Here is a 20,438-nt window from a genome sequence, read left to right on the forward strand (position 1 = left end):
CAAAATAAATAGAAATAATAAAGGAATTAAAAGCCAGTTGAGTTCTTGGAGAACGATCATTACTCACATTATCTCACCGTACGCAGGTGTAAAATGACCGTTAACAACAGCGTTGTCTCTATTGGGAAAACTGTAAGCATTTCAGTCCCCGAACATTTCCCAAACTAAAAAGCAGGAAACCGACCTGTAGGAGTTAATACTACGGACATTCTATGCCCACTGACGACGTGCAATTCACGGAAACGTGTGTTTCGGCTATAAATAAGTGAGTGACTCCATTTATATTTTATATTAGCTCTAACCAACATTATCGAGCACTCTCGTACCTACAAGTACCCACCAACACACACACATATATAATATATATTATATATAAATATATATATATATATATATATATATATATATATATAAATTATATATATATATATTATACATGCATACACACACACATATATATATATATATATATATATATATATATATATATATATATATATTAAATATATATATATATATATATATATATATATATATATATATATATATATATATATATATATATATATATATATATCAAGCAAGGGCTTCCTCGCCAACAATATCAATTTACACGTAGGACAATGCATTCAGCCTGTTAGGCGATATCACAGTAGTCTTTTTTTTTACACACAAAACATCAGACAGTAATACCACTTACACACAAATGGCTGCCAAAGAGTAATCATTGACACATTTCCACATTCCAACTTTACAACAGTGCCTGCCCTTGACGCAAATTGGTCGCTAACTTATGTGACTCAACGTCTCAAAACAGTGTTATTGTCGGGATGGACAAGATGCTAAAAAGTCAAATTAACGTCAAACTGGTCAAAAATATGAAACGTTGGTATTTAGCACAGTAAAATATGATATTCATCTTCTCTATAAAGCAAACAAACTCAACTCAAGTCTGATATTTGTGGTCACAAATTCAATTTTCAGCATCTTAATCACTCCGACTTAATACCGTTTTGAGACGGTGAGTCACATATCAAAAACAAACAAACAAACTGACAAAAAAAAAAAAGAAAAAAAAAAAAAGAAGGAAAATATTATGGCAAAACAACAAAACTTTGAAAACCACAATGACATTATTCACACCTGTTGTAGGAACAAAATGAACGCCATTCAGCTGTTTGTTCTTGGTTTTGGCCTGATATTATTATTTATGAGTAGCTTTCACTAATCAGAACGTAAGCGTTTAATGCTCCACATAGTTTTGTGTGTGTATGTGTGTGTGCGTCTGTATGTGTGTGTATGTGTGTGTGTGTGCGTGTGTGCGTCTGTTTGGGTGTGTATGTGTGTGTGTGTGCGTCTGTTTGGGTGTGTATGTATGTATGTGTGTGTATGTGTGTGTGTGTGTGTTGTACGTTATTATTGATAGTATGCGCTTGGCTAAGAAGCTCACCACATTGCCATCCGGATGTATATCGGACCAACACACAAAACTGTGTGTATCCATGAACGTTTATAGTCGGGTTAATACAGTTCAGAGAGCATTACTCATAAACGCGGATGGCAAAACACAATAACAAAGACCTGAGTGACGTCATCTTCGAAATATGTATTCTATTTTCAAGCTGCCATGATGTTCATGCTAGTTGAATAGATACTTGATTATGTTGTAACGTTAAAGACGTGGAAGATGAAAGGGGCACCAGGGCGAGAGACATTAACCCAAATAAATCACGTGATGATGATGCAAACGATGAGAGATGACTGTCGAAATATCAGTACAGTACACGTTGTATTCCATGGGAACGTTAAAGACGTGGAAGATGAAAGGGGCACAGGACGAGAGACATTAACCCATATAAATCACGTGATGATGATGCAAACGATGAGAGATGACTGTCGAAATATCAGTACAGTACACGTTGTATTCCATGGGGACGTTAAAGACGTGGAAGATGAAAGGGGCACAGGGCGAGAGACATTAACCCAAATAAATCACGTGATGATGATGCAAACGATGAGAGATGACTGTCGAAATATCAGTACAGTACACGTTGTATTCCATGGGGACGTTAAAGACGTGGAAGATGAAAGGGGCACAGGACGAGAGACATTAACCCAAATAAATCACGTGATGATGATGCAAACGATGAGAGATGACTGTCGAAACATCAGTACAGTACACGTTGTATTCCATGGAAACGTTAAAGACGTGGAAGATGAAAGGGGCACAGGGCGAGAGACATTAACCCAAATAAATCACGTGATGATGATGCAAACGATGAGAGATGACTGTCGAAACATCAGTACAGTACACGTTGTATTCCATGGGGACGTTAAAGACGTGGAAGATAAAAGGGGCACAGGGCGAGAGACATTAACCCATATAAATCACGTGATGATGATGCAAACGATGAGAGATGACTATCGAAATATCAGTACAGTACACGTTGTATTCCATGGGGACGTTAAAGACGTGGAAGATGAAAGGGGCACAGGGCGAGAGACATTAACCCAAATAAATCACGTGATGATGATGCAAACGATGAGAGATGACTATCGAAACATCAGTACAGTACACGTTGTATTCCATGGGGACGTTAAAGACGTGGAAGATGAAAGGGGCACAGGACGAGAGACATTAACCCATATAAATCACGTGATGATGATGCAAACGATGAGAGATGACTATCGAAACATCAGTACAGTACACGTTGTATTCCATGGGGATGTTGCTGCTCGAAGATCCAAGAAAGGAATAATATGAAATTGAGCGTAAGCTTCGATTTCATTACAAGAACAGATCAAATGAACGTTTCGGGTTTCCCCTTTATCAGCAAAACAGATAAATGAGTTAATGGGGTAGTGGCGTTGTTACAAGTTATTTTGCATTTTCATTTCATTTTATTTTATTGGATTTGTTTTTCAACGTTACTTCGTGTATTGTTGTACTGACGAAGGGTTTGTACCCGAAACGTCCATGGTCTGTATCATTCCTATTCAAAGCCTCTCCATTTTCCATCTTTCGTTAGTAATAGGATTCAATAGTCTGATGTCACGCCCGCCCAACAACAAGCAGCTTGGTTCCAAACAAAGAAAATCGGTAGTTTTTATTCTTCATGCTGGCTTGATTTTTTTCACATGTCATGTGATCAGAATGTATAAAAGTCAAAACATGATAAGATTTATAATGTTTTTTTTTTCCTCTGGATACGCTTTTATGCTCGTCGGAGAGGTATTTCATAAGGGCGTCCGCCATTGTTCCGATAGCTTTGAGCCAGTTACTAAGTTACTATGCGTCATTACGAAGGAAGTGACGTCACGACTGTTGAAGCCTATTGTATTCCATGCTAACTCCCTGCTTCCACATACAATGCTGACAGAACCCAGTTGTACGGCGATGGGGTCTGGTGTAGCCATCGTTAACTGATATCCTGACACTGACCAAAACATGACGTCAAAATGCCAGTCTTTGGCCACAAAAGAAAACAAATCGTGAGTTGTCTTCAATAGTTCAACCAATGAAATGACTGGTTTCCATGAGCACTACTAACGACAACTCACTAGGCGGTGTAAAAATCAAGTAATGACGTCAAAATGCCAGTCTTTTGCCACAAAAGAAAAGAAATCGTGAGTTGTCTTCAATAGTTCAACCAATGACATGACTGGTTTCCATGAGCACTACTAACGACAACTCACTAGGCGGTGTAAAAATCAAATAATGACCTCAAACTGCCAGTCCTATTGGATTTCAGTGTCAGGCTATAACATAACGATGGCTACTGTTTTAGTGTCAGGCTGTAACATCACGATGGCTACGGTTTCAGTGTCAGGCTATAACTTAATGATGGCTACGGTTTCAGTGTCAGGCTATAACTTAACGATGGCTACGGTCTCGTGGTATAGATAGAATGAAGTTGACGTTACTTTAGTCTTTGTTATTGTTTTTTGCCGTCGGTGTTTATGAGTAAATTTCATTAAACTGTATTATCCAGACTATAAACGTTCAAGGTTACACATAGTTTTGTGTGTTGGCCCGTTATACTTCCGGATGGCAATGTTGTGAGCTTCTTAGCCATGCACATACTAACTATAACACTCGCTTTCGGATCTGAAGGCCCTGGGTTCGAGTCTCGCTCGGCGCATAGTTGGGTCCATGGAAATGTACTGTCTTTACTTACATTGTCTCAACGTACTCAAGTGTACAATGAGTACCTGGTAGTTAACAGCGTTGTCTCTGTCAGAATAAAAATAAAGTTCTATCTTCTAACAAGCGTCATAATTCATTCTACATGTGACGTGTTGCTATAGGGAATGAGATTAGCGGAGGAGTAGCGTCCCTTGATTGGATGTCACCTTAGAGAGAGAACGTTAATTTGGTTTTGAAGTGTCTCAAGCCCTTTTCACTTGAAGCGAGGACGAGAGACGCATGCGCACAACCAACATGACGTTTTCTCTCTAATAACTTTTCCGCCGGTGATGTCATAGACTATGGGTGATGTCCAATCAAGGGACGCTACTCTTCCGCTAATCGCATTCCCTATTGGCAAGGTACCCTTTGCATAGCGCTTTGAGCACGTTCCAAGGGGAAATTTGTCTCTAGGGTCAATTCCAAGGGAAGACCAGAATAACCCAGGCGTCAGCCGCAGCGCAGCGCAGCGCCGCAAATTGAGCTAGGGCTAAGAGGTGACTTGCTCAAGGTCACACAGTGCAACTGTGTGTGATCGAACTCGGTACCTTTCGGGTACGAAGCAAAGACCGTACCCCTGAGCCATCCCTCTGCCCCATACATTGCGCTATATAGAAGCACTAAGGTTTATTATAATGTGGGTCAGACTGACATCAAGCTGCCAGAAGCTGTGAAGCTGTGAAGCTGTGAAGAATAGTGAACAAACATGAGTAGAACAGCTTCATAAAGGAACAACGTTAAATACCAAACACGGAACGTTTCGGACTCAAAACCTTTCTTCAGCCAACAACAAAAGATTAATAAATGAAGACATAAATATATGACTAAATTCCAGATGGGTTATAGTAGCAGTGGTAGTAGTAGTAGTAGTAGTAGTAGTAGTAGTAGTAGTAGTAGTAGTAGTAGTAGTAGTAGTAGTAGTAGTAGTAGTAGTAGTAGTAGTAGTAGTAGTAGTAGTAGTAGTAGTAGTAGTAGTAGTAGTAGTAGTAGTAGTGGTAATAATAATAATAATAATAATAATAATAATAATAATAATAATAATAATAATAATAATAATAATAATAATAATAATAATAATAATAATTAATAATAATAATAATAATAATAATAATGATAACTTAATCGTCGACATCATCTACAAACGTCATTTCCAGCCACTCTATCTACCTATACTGTTGTTTCGTATTCAAGTCTACTTCAGCCATTCGTTCCCATGTACTGACTGGAACTGGAACTGTAACTGTAACTGTAAGTGTAGTTGTGATTGTAGGACGAAAGTATGCGAAAACGTTGAAAGGTTTTCTTGTTTGTGACTTTGGTTCTTGGTAGTCTATTAGCATAATATAATTGTTTTGTTTTGTACTCGTAGGTAGATTCTATCGTTCTTTCTTTCTGTCTTTCTATTTTTATGATGGTGGTGGTGGTGGTGTAGGGGGCTGGGGGTTGAAGGCAGTTTTTATAATGGCTGACTGCGGGATGGGAGGTGGTGTTTAATTATCGAATTAAGCCTGGTTTTATAGTGAGTCGTTATTTTATTTGTTTCTGACTCCCCCCCCCCCCCCCCCCTCCCCAAGCAATGATAATGAGTCAGACACAGAACTCAGGTCGTGTTTATCAAAGGTACCAGACAAAGCAAGAGAGAAAAATACACAAGACAGCAAGAATCCCATCATTAAAAAAATCAGTCTAACTCGACTGGGGATCGAACCTAAGACCTTCTGATTACTGGTCAGAAAATTACAAGAAAAAAATAAGTAAAACAACATCCCAAAAAAATCAGTCTACCGCGATTGGTGAATGGGTAGCTGGGTCTGTTATGTTTGAAGGAAAGTACTTTGCGATAGACTAGCTTCCTTTCTAAAGGATTGCAAGAAATTGCTATTGTTGTTTCACGCTATCGATAGTATGCGCTTGGCTTAGGAGTTCACAACATCGCCATCGAGAAGTATAACGGACCAACACACAAAACTTGGTGTAACCATGAACGTTTATAGTCAGGTTTATACCGTTTAGTGAGAATTACTCAAAAACATGGATGGCAAAAAACAATAACAAAGACATGAGTGACGTCATATTCGTTCTATCTATAGACAGTTTGCGCTTGGCTAAGAACCTCACAACATTGCCATCCGGAAGTAAAACGGACCAACACACAAAATTCTATTTAACCATGAACATTCATAGCCTGGATAATACAGTTAAGTGAGAATTACTCATAACCGTGGATGGCAAAAAAAAACAATAACAAAGAGCCGAGAGACGTCAACTTCATTCAATCTATAGAAATAGAGATAAATTCGGGCTCCATGAGCCGAATGGCTCTCAAGGACTACTAAGAAATTTAGTGCATGATACATGTATAGATAGGACGACGATGACGTCATTCAGGTCTTTGTTATTGTATTTTGCCATCCACTTTTACGAGTAACTCTCACTAAACTGTATTAACCAGACTATAAACGTTCAAGGTTACGCATAGTTTTGTGTGTTTGTCCGTTATACTTCCTGATGGCAATGTTGTGAGCTTCTTAGCCAAGCGCATACTATCTATGCGTACTACATCCAAAGTGTTTGATCCAACACAAAAGCCTTCAACAGTCGTGACGTCACTTCCCTCGTAATGACGCAAGGTAACTTAGCAACTGGCTCTAAACTATCGAATCAATGGCGGACTCACTTATGAGATAATATTTCTCCGACGAGCATAAAAGTGTATCCAGAGGAATAAAACATAAAAAATCTGATCATTTTTTGACTTTTATACATTCTGATCACATGACATATGCAAAGTTCTAGCCAGCATGAAGAAAAAAAAGTACGGATTTTCTTTGTTTCGAACCAGGCTGCTCTTCATTGCTGGGCGACGTGACATCCGACTATTAAATCCAATAACCGGCCTCTCCTTTCCAGTCAAGATATTGTGCGCCTGGGTGGTGTACTGGGGCTGTCCGCGGCCTTCGTAAAGTTATGGCCTGACACTGACCAATAAATGACGTCAAAATGCCAGTCTTTGGCCACAAAAGAAAACAAATCGTGAGTTGTATTCAATAGTTCAACCAATGTAATGACTTGTTTCCATGAGCTCTACTGACGACAACTCACTAGACGGTGTAAAAATCAAACAATGACGTCAAACTGCCAGTCCTTTTGGATTTCAGTATCAGGCTATAACATAACGATGGCCACGGTTCTAGGGTCAGGCTATAACATAACGATGGCTACGGTTCTAGTATCAGGCTATAACATAACGATGGCTACGGTTCTAGTATAAGGCTATAACTTAACGATGGCTACGGTTCTAGTGTCAGGCTATAACTTAACGATGGCTACGGTTCTAGTATCAGGCTATAACATAACGATGGCTACTCTCTCAGTGTCAGGCTATAACTTAACGATGGCTACGGTTCTAGTGTCAGGCTATAACATAACGATGGCCACGGTTCTAGTATCAGGCTATAACATAACGATGGCTGCGGTTCTAGTATCAGGCTATAACATAACGATGGCTACGGTTCTAGTGTCAGGCTATAACATAACGATGGCTACGGTTCTAGTGTCAGGCTATAACATAACGATGGCTACGGTTCTAGCGTCAGGCTATAACTTAACGATGGCTACGGTTCTAGTGTCAGGCTATAACATAACGATGGCTACGGTTCTAGTATCAGGCTATAACATAACGATGGCTGCGGTTCTAGTATCAGGCTAATAACATAACGATGGCTACGGTTCTAGTGTCAGGCTATATACCATAACGATGGCTACGGTTCTATGTCAGGCTATAATATAACGATGGCTACGGTTCTAGTATCAGGCTATAACTTAACGATGGCTACGGTTCTAGTGTCAGGCTATAACATAACGATGGCTACGGTTCTAGTATCAGGCTATAACATAATGATGGCTGCGGTTCTAGTATCAGGCTATAACATAACGATGGCTACGGTTCTAGCGTCAGGCTATAACATAACGATGGCCACGGTTCTAGTATCAGGCTATAACATAACGATGACCACGGTTCTAGTATCAGGCTATAACATAACGATGGCTACGGTTCTAGTATCAGGCTATAACATAACGATGGCTACGGTTCTAGTATCAGGCTATAACATAACGATGGCTACGGTTCTAGTATCAGGCTATAACTTAACGATGGCTACGGTTCTAGTATCAGGCTATAACATAACGATGGCTACGGTTCTAGTATCAGGCTATAACTTAACGATGGCTACGGTTCTAGTATCAGGCTATAACATAACGATGGCTACTGTTCTAGTATCAGTCTATAACATAACGATGGCTACGGTTCTAGTATCAGGCTATAACATAACGATGGCTACGGTTCTAGTGTCAGGCTATAACATAACGATTGCTACGTTCATTATCAGGCTATAACTTAACGATGGCTACGGTTCTAGTATCAGGCTATAATATAACGATGGCTACGATTCTAGTGTCAGGCTATAACATAACGATTGCTACGTTCATTATCAGGCTATAACTTAACGATGGCTAATGTTCTAGTATCAGGCTATAACATAACGATGGCTGCGGTTCTAGTATCAGGCTATAACATAACGATGGCTACGGTTCTAGTGTCAGGCTATAACATAACGATGGCTACGGTTCTAGTGTCAGGCTATAACATAACGATGGCTACGGTTCTAGCGTCAGGCTATAACTTAACGATGGCTACGGTTCTAGTGTCAGGCTATAACATAACGATGGCTACGGTTCTAGTATCAGGCTATAACTTAACGATGGCTGCGGTTCTAGTATCAGGCTAATAACATAACGATGGCTACGGTTCTAGTGTCAGGCTAAATAAATGGTGAATTGGGCAGATAGTCTAACTCAACATTAGTGATTACTTCTGACTGGGCTGGTATGATCAATTTGTGGGGAATGGCAATCTTTATAGCTATTCGGTTTCCAGCATCCACTGGTAAACCTGTTTGTGCCATGTCACACTTGGGACTTACATTTTCAGTTGAATTTGTTGCAAGAGGAATAATTTGATTTTGACAAAATAATTGTTGTTTTTCCACATCAATCTTTGCCCTTAATTTCCTCAGCAGGTCTATTCCTAATAGCATTGGGTCGAAAATGGGAGCAACATAGATATGAGTTAGCAGATGAATCTCTCCCAATCGCAAGTGTAGTGGCCCCACTAATTTTGCAGAGAAGCTTTGATCTTTACCTGCTGCAAACATCTTCATGGACTTCGTACAAGTGGGGGTGGGTAGGATTTTGTTATGGGTGTTTTCAGAGATGAAGGTAACATCTGCTGCAGTATCCACCACTGCTTGTACAGGGACGTTTTCAATTGTACATTGTACTTTAAGGGCAGATTCTGACTGTAACCTTGCAATACAGATACATTCCTCATCAAAATAAGGTTTCACAATCTGTTCTGGATCTTGGCTAGACCGATATACATTGTGGCTTCCGTTGTTGGTCTGCTGGGCAAGGTTTTCCTTAGTTTCTTCATGTTTCAAAAATTCGTACAGTCAGAAGAATAGGGGCACAAATTGCTCATAGTCTTATATCTGTGTTGTGCCTCAAAAACTGGGTCCTCTTTAATTGCCCTTGCTTGAACTGGGATCAATTCCGGGCTCAAACTGATCCCTGCCCGTTTGGCGCCTTGTCTTCCATTGGGCGACCTTTCATTGAGCAGTCTCTAGCATAGTGGTCTTGACCTCCACATGAAAAACAGGCACTTGATGATGGGGAATTGGAGCGGGATCTTGGCTGAGTACGTCGAGCGCCTCTTTGCATAACTTCCAAGACTTGACTTTGGAGTGTAATGAAAGTGTCTAATTTACTTTGGGTTTGTTCATGCATTGATAACATCTTTTTGAACATTGCCTCAACACTCATCTCAGTCTTCTGCTGTACACCAGCTGTCTTAATGCTCGTGTTGCGAGTCACTGCTCTAATTTGGCTATAGTCTTCCAATTCCTCAGATTCTGACCCAGATTCTTCATCGTACACATTCACCGCTTGGATAGAGGGCTCTCTGAACCGCACGGTGTTGCTGGTACTTGGTCTATCCTTTCGTGCACGCCAACCAACTTGCTGAGAATTTTTAAAAAGCTTATATGTTCTCAGGGCTTGGTCCATCGTGGTGCACTCCTGACATGCAATATATTGGGCTGCCTTCACGTCATATAGTCCTGTTATAAAATGGGCTACCACTTGGGACTCTAAATTGCGGGGGGACTGTCCAGGAAATGCCTGCAGTGCCAACTCCCATAGCTTGTCAACATAGTCTAAGACATCTTCTTTTTCAGCCTGCGTAGTGCTGTTGAATTGTATCAGAGTTGCATGTTGTAGCTGCTGATCACCAAATCGATTTCTCAGGGTGTCATATGCATCTCGTATGTCTGTAAAGACTATCGACTGATGGATCCGTGAGAGATAATCCGCTGCTTTTCCTTCCAGGGCTAGGCCCAGGAAAAATAGTTGGTCACGGAGATGTTGAATATTATGATAATTCAGAAAGTTCTGAAAATTATATTCAAACGTATCCCATCTTTTTGTCCCATTGAAAGAGATAGATTTAGGCAGCTGTACCTTGGACGGGGGTGACATAAGTGGGCCTCCACTGCTCGTGTCTCCATAATGATCCGTGGAATTGCGATCCGCAGGTGGGGCCTCGTAGGAATGCATGTAACTAGTCTCATCCCTCCATCCTCGTCTTTCCCTGTGCATGCTTGCCTCAATTAGAGCATCCTCCTGTTCTAAGGTTCTTCTCATAGATGGTTTTCTTCGTGGAAGCCGGCGGGTTTGCCTTACTTTGTCTCTCGCATATCCACAATCCTCTCTTTGCGGGCCCATTGATGTGAGACCCTTGTTTGAGAAATCTTGAGAGGGTGGGTCCAATGTGTGAGTTATAGATTCAGGACATTCAGAGTTAGGCACCTTGTCCATGTAATTTTGACAAAATTTAGCTTCATGAACGAAAGGAACCCGCTCGCGGTCGGATGCTAAAAAGGATGTTGGGTAATGGTCTTCGGTAGGCTGATCGTGCCACGCATTACGAATGGTGCGTTTCGCATTGTTACAAAATGTCGGGTTCGCAACACTACTAGCACCTTCTTGAGGATTGCTAGTAGCGTCATGTTCAGGATACGAACCTGCAGCTTTAGTTGGGGTCTGCTGCGCAGACAGTTCCCTTCGTCTGTCTCCAGCACCAGACGCATTATCATTCGAATCCATTTTATTTGGGGAACTGTCGCGAGAGGTACCAGGGGATGTTCACCTGGTTTCTCAAAAATGCACGATTCGGAAACCGAAAAATCAAAAAGTTCTAACATGTCACCATTACTGATCTTATCTATCGCATCCTCCTTAGTGAGTAAACCGTTACGTGCTCGAATGTCAAGCAGGGTTCTAGCCAAAGGCTTGCTTATACGAGATGACCTTAAAAGGTCCTTAGCAGTAATGACATTAATCATTATCTTTGCATCCATTTTGGATTAAACTGAAATATGATAATTATTTATTTCAGTTAAAATGACAGACCAGTTGATGCAAATCAATTAAAGCAATGATAAAGTCTGTAAACTTGGAATACTCTCAGATCCCTTCTCACTTGTATGCAACACCTACACCACAGTTGACAGATTTCACTATTTTCACTGTTTAATCACTGGGTTAGGGTTAGAGGTGGTTCTTATCCTATTTAGACACTGACCAGGTGTCTAAGGCAAGTGGATATGTTTACAGAGTCTGGATGTAAAGAGTTCAGAGAAACATCCAATATATAGGGGGTTTAGGAGCGTGCAAAGCTGGAAAATAGTTTCTGTGTTTGGTGAGTAGGAACACTTTTACATGGCTGCCTAAGCTTTGACTTCGATCATCTAAATAAAGGCAGATGACAACAATCTTGGCGCCAATTATTTGTATATTATTCACAGAAATAGTATTGTTGATGTCAAATATTGGAAAGTATTTAAATAGACATGCAAATAATTTAGCTCACATGCAGGTTGAATTCCAATCTTAGTTGAGACATCAGTATGAGTATGGGAGTGAAAACCATGACCCCAATAATGGTTCACCAGGCTAATTCTTTGAAGTGAATTGATTAAGCCCTCATGCACTTTCAAGTAAAATTATTGAATTGTACTCACCAATTTTGCTCCATTTTGTTGAATAGAAATCACAATTGCACAATATTATTGGCAAAAATAAACGAAAGTTGAGCTCGAAGTCTCGATGAAAAAATTGAGCTGAGCTGAGATCGTAATTTCGCCAGTTCAGAAATAATTGCCGACCCCTATAAACGGCTTTCCTCTCTGGTTTAAGCAATGAAAAAACACAACTAAACCAGGGAACTCAATTCAAGGCGCTATACTTACAACACAATCAGATGAAACAAGTTTTTAGATTCATAATTCTGATTTGTTTACAAGAACTCTTTACCTTGAAGAAGTCAATTCCCGTGCACTGAGTGCTACCATACACTTTAAAAATGGCTGGGTTCGGAAATTAGTCGCAGCGCCAATATATACCATAACGATGGCTACGGTTCTAGTGTCAGGCTATAATATAACGATGGCTACGGTTCTAGTATCAGGCTATAACATAATGATGGCTGCGGTTCTAGTATCAGGCTATAACATAACGATGGCTACGGTTCTAGCGTCAGGCTATAACATAACGATGGCCACGGTTCTAGTATCAGGCTATAACATAACGATGACCACGGTTCTAGCATCAGGCTATAACATAACGATGGCTACGGTTCTAGTATCAGGCTATAACATAACGATGGCTACGGTTCTAGTATCAGGCTATAACATAATGATGGCTGCGGTTCTAGTATCAGGCTATAACATAACGATGGCTACGGTTCTAGCGTCAGGTATACATAACGTATGCAGGTTCTAGTATCAGCATAACTAACGATGACCACGGTTCTAGTATCAGGCTATAACATAACGATGGCTACGGTTCTAGTATCAGGCTATAACATAACGATGGCTACGGTTCTAGTATCAGGCTATAAAATAACGATGGCTACGGTTCTAGTATCAGGCTATAACTTAACGATGGCTACGGTTCTAGTATCAGGCTATAACATAACGATGGCTACGGTCTAGTATCAGCTATAATAACGATGCCGGTCTATATCACTATAACTACGATGGCTACGTTCAGTATCGTCTATACATAACGATGGCTACGGTTCTAGTATCAGGCTATAACATAACGATGGCTACGGTTCTAGTATCAGCTATAACATAACGATGCTACGTTCATTATCAGGCTATAATAACGATGGCTACGGTTCTAGTATCAGGCTATAACATAACGATGGCTACGATTCTAGTGTCAGGCTATAACATAACGATTGCTACGTTCATTATCAGGCTATAACTTAACGATGGCTACGGTTCTAGTATCAGGCTATAACATAACGATGGCTACGGTTCTAGTATCAGGCTATAATATAACGATGGCTACGGGCTGTCCCGATAGCTCAGTTGGTAGAGCACTCGCTTCATGCGCAAACGGCCCGGGATCGATTCCTGATGCAGTCGAGAAAGTTTCTGACCCCCCCTCACCCTCCCTCCTCGCTGGAGCTGGGTCTGTTACACCCGGCGGAAAGTACTCTGCGACAGACTGGCGACCTATCCAAAAGATAGCAAGCAATTGCTATTGTCCGTTTCATGCTAGGGAAACCGGGATAAACTCCATAGGTCGAATGGCTCTGAAGGACTACTTCAAAGTTATAACAATAATATAGATGTGTGGCTATGTGGTCCACTGGTCAGACACTCGCCTTCGGACTTGGAAGGGATCATCTCTGTGCGGCGCATAGTTCAGTTATTGAAAATTGCTCTTTGCACACATTCTCTCACCGTGCTCAGGAGTAAAATGAGTACCTCGCCATTAATACCGTTGTCTTTGTTATGAAAAAGAAATGTAATATCTCCTTACAGGGGTCACGTCTCGTCCGACACGTTATGTGTTGTGGTTGGCTTGGTACAGTTTGTAAAGCGCTTTGAGCACGTTTCGTGGATATTGCCTCTTGTAAAATATCATTATTTTCTCTTATTTTTTAATGTTAGACGTAACCCCGCCTACGTGTCTACAAAAAAGTCCACGTCGGAAATAATCACTTTTGTTTGTTGTTATATTTAACAATTTTACAGTATAAACATCAGGAATTATGATGCTGTAAAAACTGTAATATATCGTCAATACATTGCGACATAGACTTGTTATTTTCTTCTGTAACTTGATATCTGTTGCGTAATGCTTTGTTTATCTTTCGCAATATCGAGATTAAACGTGATGCTTCTATCGGTAGTGTTGACAAAATGACTGACCCCTCTCAGACCTGACCTTTTTTCTACATCTATGTCATTCATTCATCCATTTCTCCATCAATCTATCTATCTATCTATCTATCTATCTATCTATCTATCTATCTATCTATCTATCTATCTATGTATCCATCTATCTATGGATCTATCTATCTACCTAGCTATCTTTCTATCTATGTATCCATCTATCTATCTATTTATCTATCTATCTATCTATCTATCTATCTATCTATCTATCCATGAATCCATCTATCTATCTATCTCTCTATCTATTTATCTATCTATCTATCTATCTATCCTTCTATCTATCTATCTATCTATCTATTTATATATCTATCTATCTATCTATCTATCTATCTATCTATCTATCTATCTATCTATCCATGAATCTATCTATCTATCTATCCTTCTATCTATCTATCTATCTATTTATATATCTATCTATCTATCTATGTATCCATCTATCTATGGATCTATCCATCTATCTATCAATCTATCAATCAATCTATATATAATATTATATATATATATATATATATATATATATATATATATATATATATATTATCTGTCTATGTTTCTATCCAGCTTTCAATCTATCTATCTATTATTAAAAAATTGAAAAACTTAAAATGTTGCTTTATATAGCGCAATATCCACTAAATGTGCTCAAAGCGCTTTACAAGGGGTCCCTGGTCAACAGCAACATTTAAAATATAGGACGGGACATGCCGCCTCTTAGGCGATATTAACATTTTTCGGACAAAGACATCGCTGTTATCGGCCAGGCACTCATTTTACACATGAGTACGGTGAGAGCAAGTGAGTAAAGAGCCATTTCCAAGGACTCAACTATGCGCCGAGCGAGAGGCTCGAACCCAGGACCTTCAGATACGAAAGCGAGTGTCATACCAATAGACCTCATAGCCGCACATATACATATATATATATATATATATATATATATATATATATATATATATATATATATGAATGTTGGTGGGTTCTTGCACGTACCAGAACCCTCGCTAATTACAATTAGGTTAGAACATATAAAAATAAATAAATTCACCCACGTATTTGTTGCCGACACAATCGTTTCTATGTCCTCCATTTCATCAGTCGGCATTTATCCGTAGAATGTTTTATTCTTTCGAGAGTTCAGTGTTGTTTTATATATCAAAATCTCTATCTACCTATCTAGCAATCTATCTCTATATTTAGAAATAGACTTCCAACATCACTTCTTTTGTGACTTTTCAAATCTTGTCTGTTTTACCGTTGTAATGTCCTGGAAACAAAAACGTTCTGTTGGTCTTTGGTTACTTCCGGTTGGTTTCTTGTTTCTGTGATATCGATTTTTAAACGGTTTGGAATTTGCAGTTAATGCCCCCCCCCCATTATGATGCTATGCGGGTAAAATACTCACAGCATCCGCCAGACAAATTTGACATTCCTACAACACAAAAAAAATAACGGTGTGTAAACTTGAACGTTCATCGTGGCATCGATAAGATCTAGTGACCACTTATCAGTATCTTCGGGGTGGTCGATAGCTCAGTTGGTAGAGCATTCATTTCACATGCAAAGGGAACTAGATCGATCCCAGTCTTTTTTTTTTTTCACTTTTTTTTTTTTTTGATTTTTTTGTTTGTTTTTGATCTTTTCAGATACGAACAAGGACGGAGTCATTGAGAAATGTGATTTTGACGAGGCCTTAGACGTGAGTAGTAGTAGTAGTAGTAGTAGTAGTAGTAGTAGTAGTAGTAGTAGTAGTAGTAGTAGTAGTAGTAGTAGGCCTTAGACGTGAGTAGTAGTAGTAGTAGTAGTAGTAGTAGTAGTGTAGTAGTAGTAGTAGTGTAATAGTAGTAGTAGTAGTAGTAGTAGTAGTAGTAGTAGTAGTAGTAGTAGTAGTAGTGGAGTGAGTTAGTAGTAGGTAGTAGTAGTAGTTAGTAGTGTAGTAGTGTAGTAGTATAGTATATAGTAGTAGTAGTAGTAGTAGTGTGTAGTAGTAGTAGTAGTAGTAGTTGTAGTGTAGATAGTAGTAGTAGTGTAGTAGTAGTAGTAGTAGTGTAGTATGTGTAGTAGTAGTATAGTAGTAGTAGTAGTATGTAGTAGTTGTAGTAGTAGTAGTAGTAGTGTAGTAGTATAGTAGTAGTAGTAGTAGTAGTAGTAGTAGTAGTAGTAGTAGTAGTAGTAGTAGTAGTAGTAGTAGTAGTAGTAGTAGTAGTAGTAGTAGTAGTAGGTAGTGTATAGTAGTAGTGTAGTAGTAGTAGTAGTAGTAGTAGTTAGTATAGTGTAGTAGTAGTTGTAGTAGTAGTAGTAGTAGTAGTAGTGTATAGTAGTAGTAGTAGTGTAGTAGTAGTAGTAGTAGTAGTAGTAGTGGTAGTAGTAGTAGTAGTAGTAGTAGTGTAGTAGTAGTTGTAGTATAGTAGTGTATAGTGTGGTAATAGTATAGTAGTAGTAGTTAGTAGTAGTGTAGTAGTAGTAGTAGTAGTTGTATAGTAAGTAGTAGTTGTAGTAGTAGTAGTGTAGTGGTGTAGTAGTAGTAGTAGTATTTTAGTTGTAGTATAGAGTAGTGTAGTATGTAGTGGTAGTGTAGTAGTAGTGGATAGTAGTGTGTAGTAGTATAGTAGTAGTAGTTATAGTAGTGATATAGTAGTATGTAATAGTTAGTAGTAGTGTTAGTATAGTAGTAGTTTAGTATAGTATTAGTAGTTAGTAGTATAGTAGTAGTAGTAGTAGTAGTAGTAGTAATAGTAGTAGTGTAGTATGTAAGTAGTAGTTAGTAGTAGTTGTAGTAGTAGTGTAGTAGTGGTAGTATAGTAGTAGTAGTAGTAGTAGTAGTGTAGTGTGTGTAGAGTAGTTAGTGTTAGTTAGTAGTGTAGTAGTAGTAGTTAGTAGTTAGTAGTAGTAGTAGTAGTGTATAGTAGTAGTAGTAGTTGTAGTAGTATGTAGTAGTAGTAGTAGTAGTAGTTAGTAGTAGTAGTAGTAGTAGTAGTAGTAGTAGTAGTAGTTAGTGTAGTAGTGAGTAGTAGTAGTAGTGTAGTAGTAGTAGTAGTAGTAGGTAGTTAGTAGGTAGTGTGTAGTAGTAGTAGTAGTAGTAGTAGTAGTAGTAGTAGTAGTGTAGTAGTGTAGTAGTAGTAGTAGTTAGTAGTAGTAGTAGTAGTGTAGTAGTAGTAGTAGTAGTAGTAGTAGTAGTAGTAGTAGTTAGTGTAGTAGTAGTTGTAGTTAGTAGTAGTGTAGTATGTATAGTGTAGTAGTAGTAGTAGTAGTAGTTGTAGTAGTAGTGTAGTAGTAGTAGTATTGTATAGTATAGTAGTAGTAGTGTAGTAGTAGTAGTAGTAGTTGTAGTGTAGTAGTAGTTAGTAGTAGTAGGTAGTATAGTAGTAGTAGTAGTGTAGTAGTAGTAGTAGTAGTAGTAGAGTGAGTAGTAGTATAGTAGTAGTTTGTAGAGTAGTAGTATGTAGTAGTAGTAGTTGTAGTAGTAGTAGTAGTGTTAGTAGTAGTGTAGTAGTAGTAGTAAGTGTAGTAGTAGTAGTAGTAGTAGTAGTGTAGTAGTATAGTAGTAGATAGTAGTAGTAGTAGTAGTATGTAGTAGTAGTATAGTTGTAGTAGTAGTAGTGTAGTAGTAGTAGTAGTAGTAGTGAGTTAGTTAGTGTAGTAGTAGTTAGTAGAGTAGTAGTGTGTAGTAAAGTGTAGTAGTAGTGTAGTGTAGTAGTAGTATAGTAGTAGTAGTAGTAGTAGTAGTAGTAGTAGTAGTAGTATGTGAGTAGTGTAGTAGTATGTAGTAGTAGTAGTAGTAGTAGTAGTTGTAGTAGTAGTAGTGTGTAGTGTAGTAGTAGTAGTATAGTAGTAGTAGTGTAGTAGTAGTAGTAGTAGTAGTAGTAGTGGTAGTAGTGTAGTAGTGTTAGTAGTAGTAGTATATAGTAGTAGTAGTGTATAGTTAAGTAGTGTAGTAGTAGTAGTAGTGTAGTGTTAGTAGTTAGTAGTAGTAGTAGTAGTAGTAGATTAGAGTTGTAGAGTAGTGTAGTAGTAGTAGTAGTAAATAGTAGTATAGTAGTTGTATGTATAGTATAGTAGTGTAGTAGTAGTGAGTAGTAGTAAGTAGTAGTAGTAGTAGTAGTAGTAGTAGTAGTAGTATAGTTGTGTAGTAGTAGTAGTGTAGTGTAGTGTAGTAGTAGTTGTAGTAGTAGTATAGTAGTGTTAGGTAGTAGTAGTAGTAGTAGTAGTAGTAGTAGTAGTTAGGTGAGTAGTAGTAGAGTAGTAGTAGTAGTAGTAGTGTAGTGTGTAGTAGTGTAGTATAGTAGTAGTAGTAGTAGTAGTATTGTAGTATTAGTGTGTAGTAAGTAGTTAGTAGTAGTATGTAAGTTAGTAGTGTAGTAGTTAGTAGTGTAGTATTAGTTGTAGTATTGGAGTAGTGTAGTTAGTGTGTAGTGTAGTATAGTAGTAGTAGAGTAGTAGTAGTAGTTTGTAGTGAGGTAGTAGTAGTAGTGTAGTAGTAGTAGTAGTGTGAGTGTAGTAGTAGTAGTAGTAGTAGTGTAGTATAGTAGTAGTAGTTATGTAGTAGTATGTAGTTTAGAGTGTGTAGTGTAGTGTAGGTTAGTAGTAGTAGTGTAGTTAGTAGTATGTATAGTGTATAGTATGTGTAGTATATGTGTATGTAGTAGTAGTAGTAGTAGTTGTTAGTAGTAGTAGTAGTAGTAGTAGTAGTTGTGTTGAGTGTAGTAGTAGTAGTAGTAGTAGAGTTGTAGTAGTTGTAGTAGTGTTATAGTAGTGTGTAGTAGTGTAGTTGTAGTAGTAGTAGTAGTAGTAGTGTATAGTGAGTAGTAGTAAGTAGTTGTAGTAGTAGTTTAGTAGTATAGTGTGTTAGTATATAGTAGTGTGTAGTAGTAGTAGTAGTATAGTAGTAGTGTAGTGTGTAGTAGTTAGTGTGTAGTTTGTGTTGTAGTAGAGTAGTAGTGTAGTAGTATAGTAGTAGTAGTGTAGTATATAGTAGTAGTATTAGTAGTGTAGTAGTAGAGTAGTATAGTAGTAGTTGGTAGTAGTAGTGTAGTGTAGTTAGTGTAGTAGTATTTAGTAGTATAGTGTGTAATAGTGTATAGTAGTAGTAGTTGTGTATGTTTGTAGGTGTTAGTAGTATGTAGTTGTAGTGTAGTGTAGTAGTAGTAGTTTATAGTAGTGTATAGTGTATAGTATAGTAGTGTAGTATGTAGTAGTAGTATAGTAGTAGTAGTAGTAGTAGTAGTATGTTAGTAGTAGTATAGTAGTAGTAGTGTAGTAGTAGTATAGTAGTAGTAGTAGTAGTAGTAGTAGTAGTTAGTAGTAGTGAGTAGTATAGTATAGTAGTAGTAGTAGTAGTTAGTTGTAGTAGTAGTAGTAGTAGTAATGTAGTTAGTAGTAGTAGTAGTAGTAGTTAGTAGTAGTAGTAGTATAGTAGTAGTAGTAGTAGTTTAAGTAGTATAGTAGTAGTAGTAGTAGTAGTAGTTATAGTTTAGTAGTAGTAGTAGTAGTAGTGTAGTAGTAGTAGTTAGTAGTAGTATAGTAGTAGTTAGTAGTATAGTAGTTAGTAGTAGTTAGTAGTATAGTAGTAGTAGTAGTATAGTAGTTTAGGTAGTATAGTTAGTAGTAGTAGTAGTAGTAGTAAGTAGTAGTAGTAGTAGTTGAGTGTGTAGTAGTAGTAGGTAGTAGAGTAGTAGTAGTAGTAGTAGTAGAGTAGTAGTAGTAGTAGTAGTAAGTAGTAGTAGTAGTAGTAGTAGTAGTTAGTAGTAGTAGATAGTAGTAGTAGTATAGTAGTAGTAGTAGTAGTGTAAGTAGTAGTAGTAGTAGTAGTATAGTAGTAGTATAGTAGTATAGTAGTAAGTAGTTGTAAATTAGGTAGTAGTAGTAGTAGTATAGTAGTAGTAGTAGTA

The 20,438-nt window shown here is 38.3% G+C and overlaps 2 protein-coding genes across 10 annotated transcripts in view; both read left to right on the forward strand.

Moving 5' to 3' along the window:
* LOC144960237 (uncharacterized) overlaps positions 1–20,438 on the forward strand; it is a 262,835-nt gene that overhangs the window by 109,296 nt on the left and 133,101 nt on the right. The window lies entirely within an intron of this gene.
* The window catches only part of LOC144960345 (calexcitin-2-like), a 33,867-nt gene that overhangs the window by 4,973 nt on the left and 8,456 nt on the right, over positions 1–20,438 (forward strand). Inside the window, exon 2 of the mRNA XM_078893425.1 lies at positions 16,197–16,249. Coding sequence (XP_078749551.1) covers positions 16,197–16,249 — 53 coding nt within the window. The remainder of the gene's footprint in view (positions 1–16,196; positions 16,250–20,438) is intronic.

Source organism: Berghia stephanieae, chromosome 15, assembly GCF_034508935.2.
Source record: "Berghia stephanieae isolate SIO BIC M18660-M18661 chromosome 15, UCSD_Bste_1.3, whole genome shotgun sequence".
NCBI classification, from domain to species: Eukaryota; Metazoa; Mollusca; class Gastropoda; order Nudibranchia; family Aeolidiidae; genus Berghia; species Berghia stephanieae.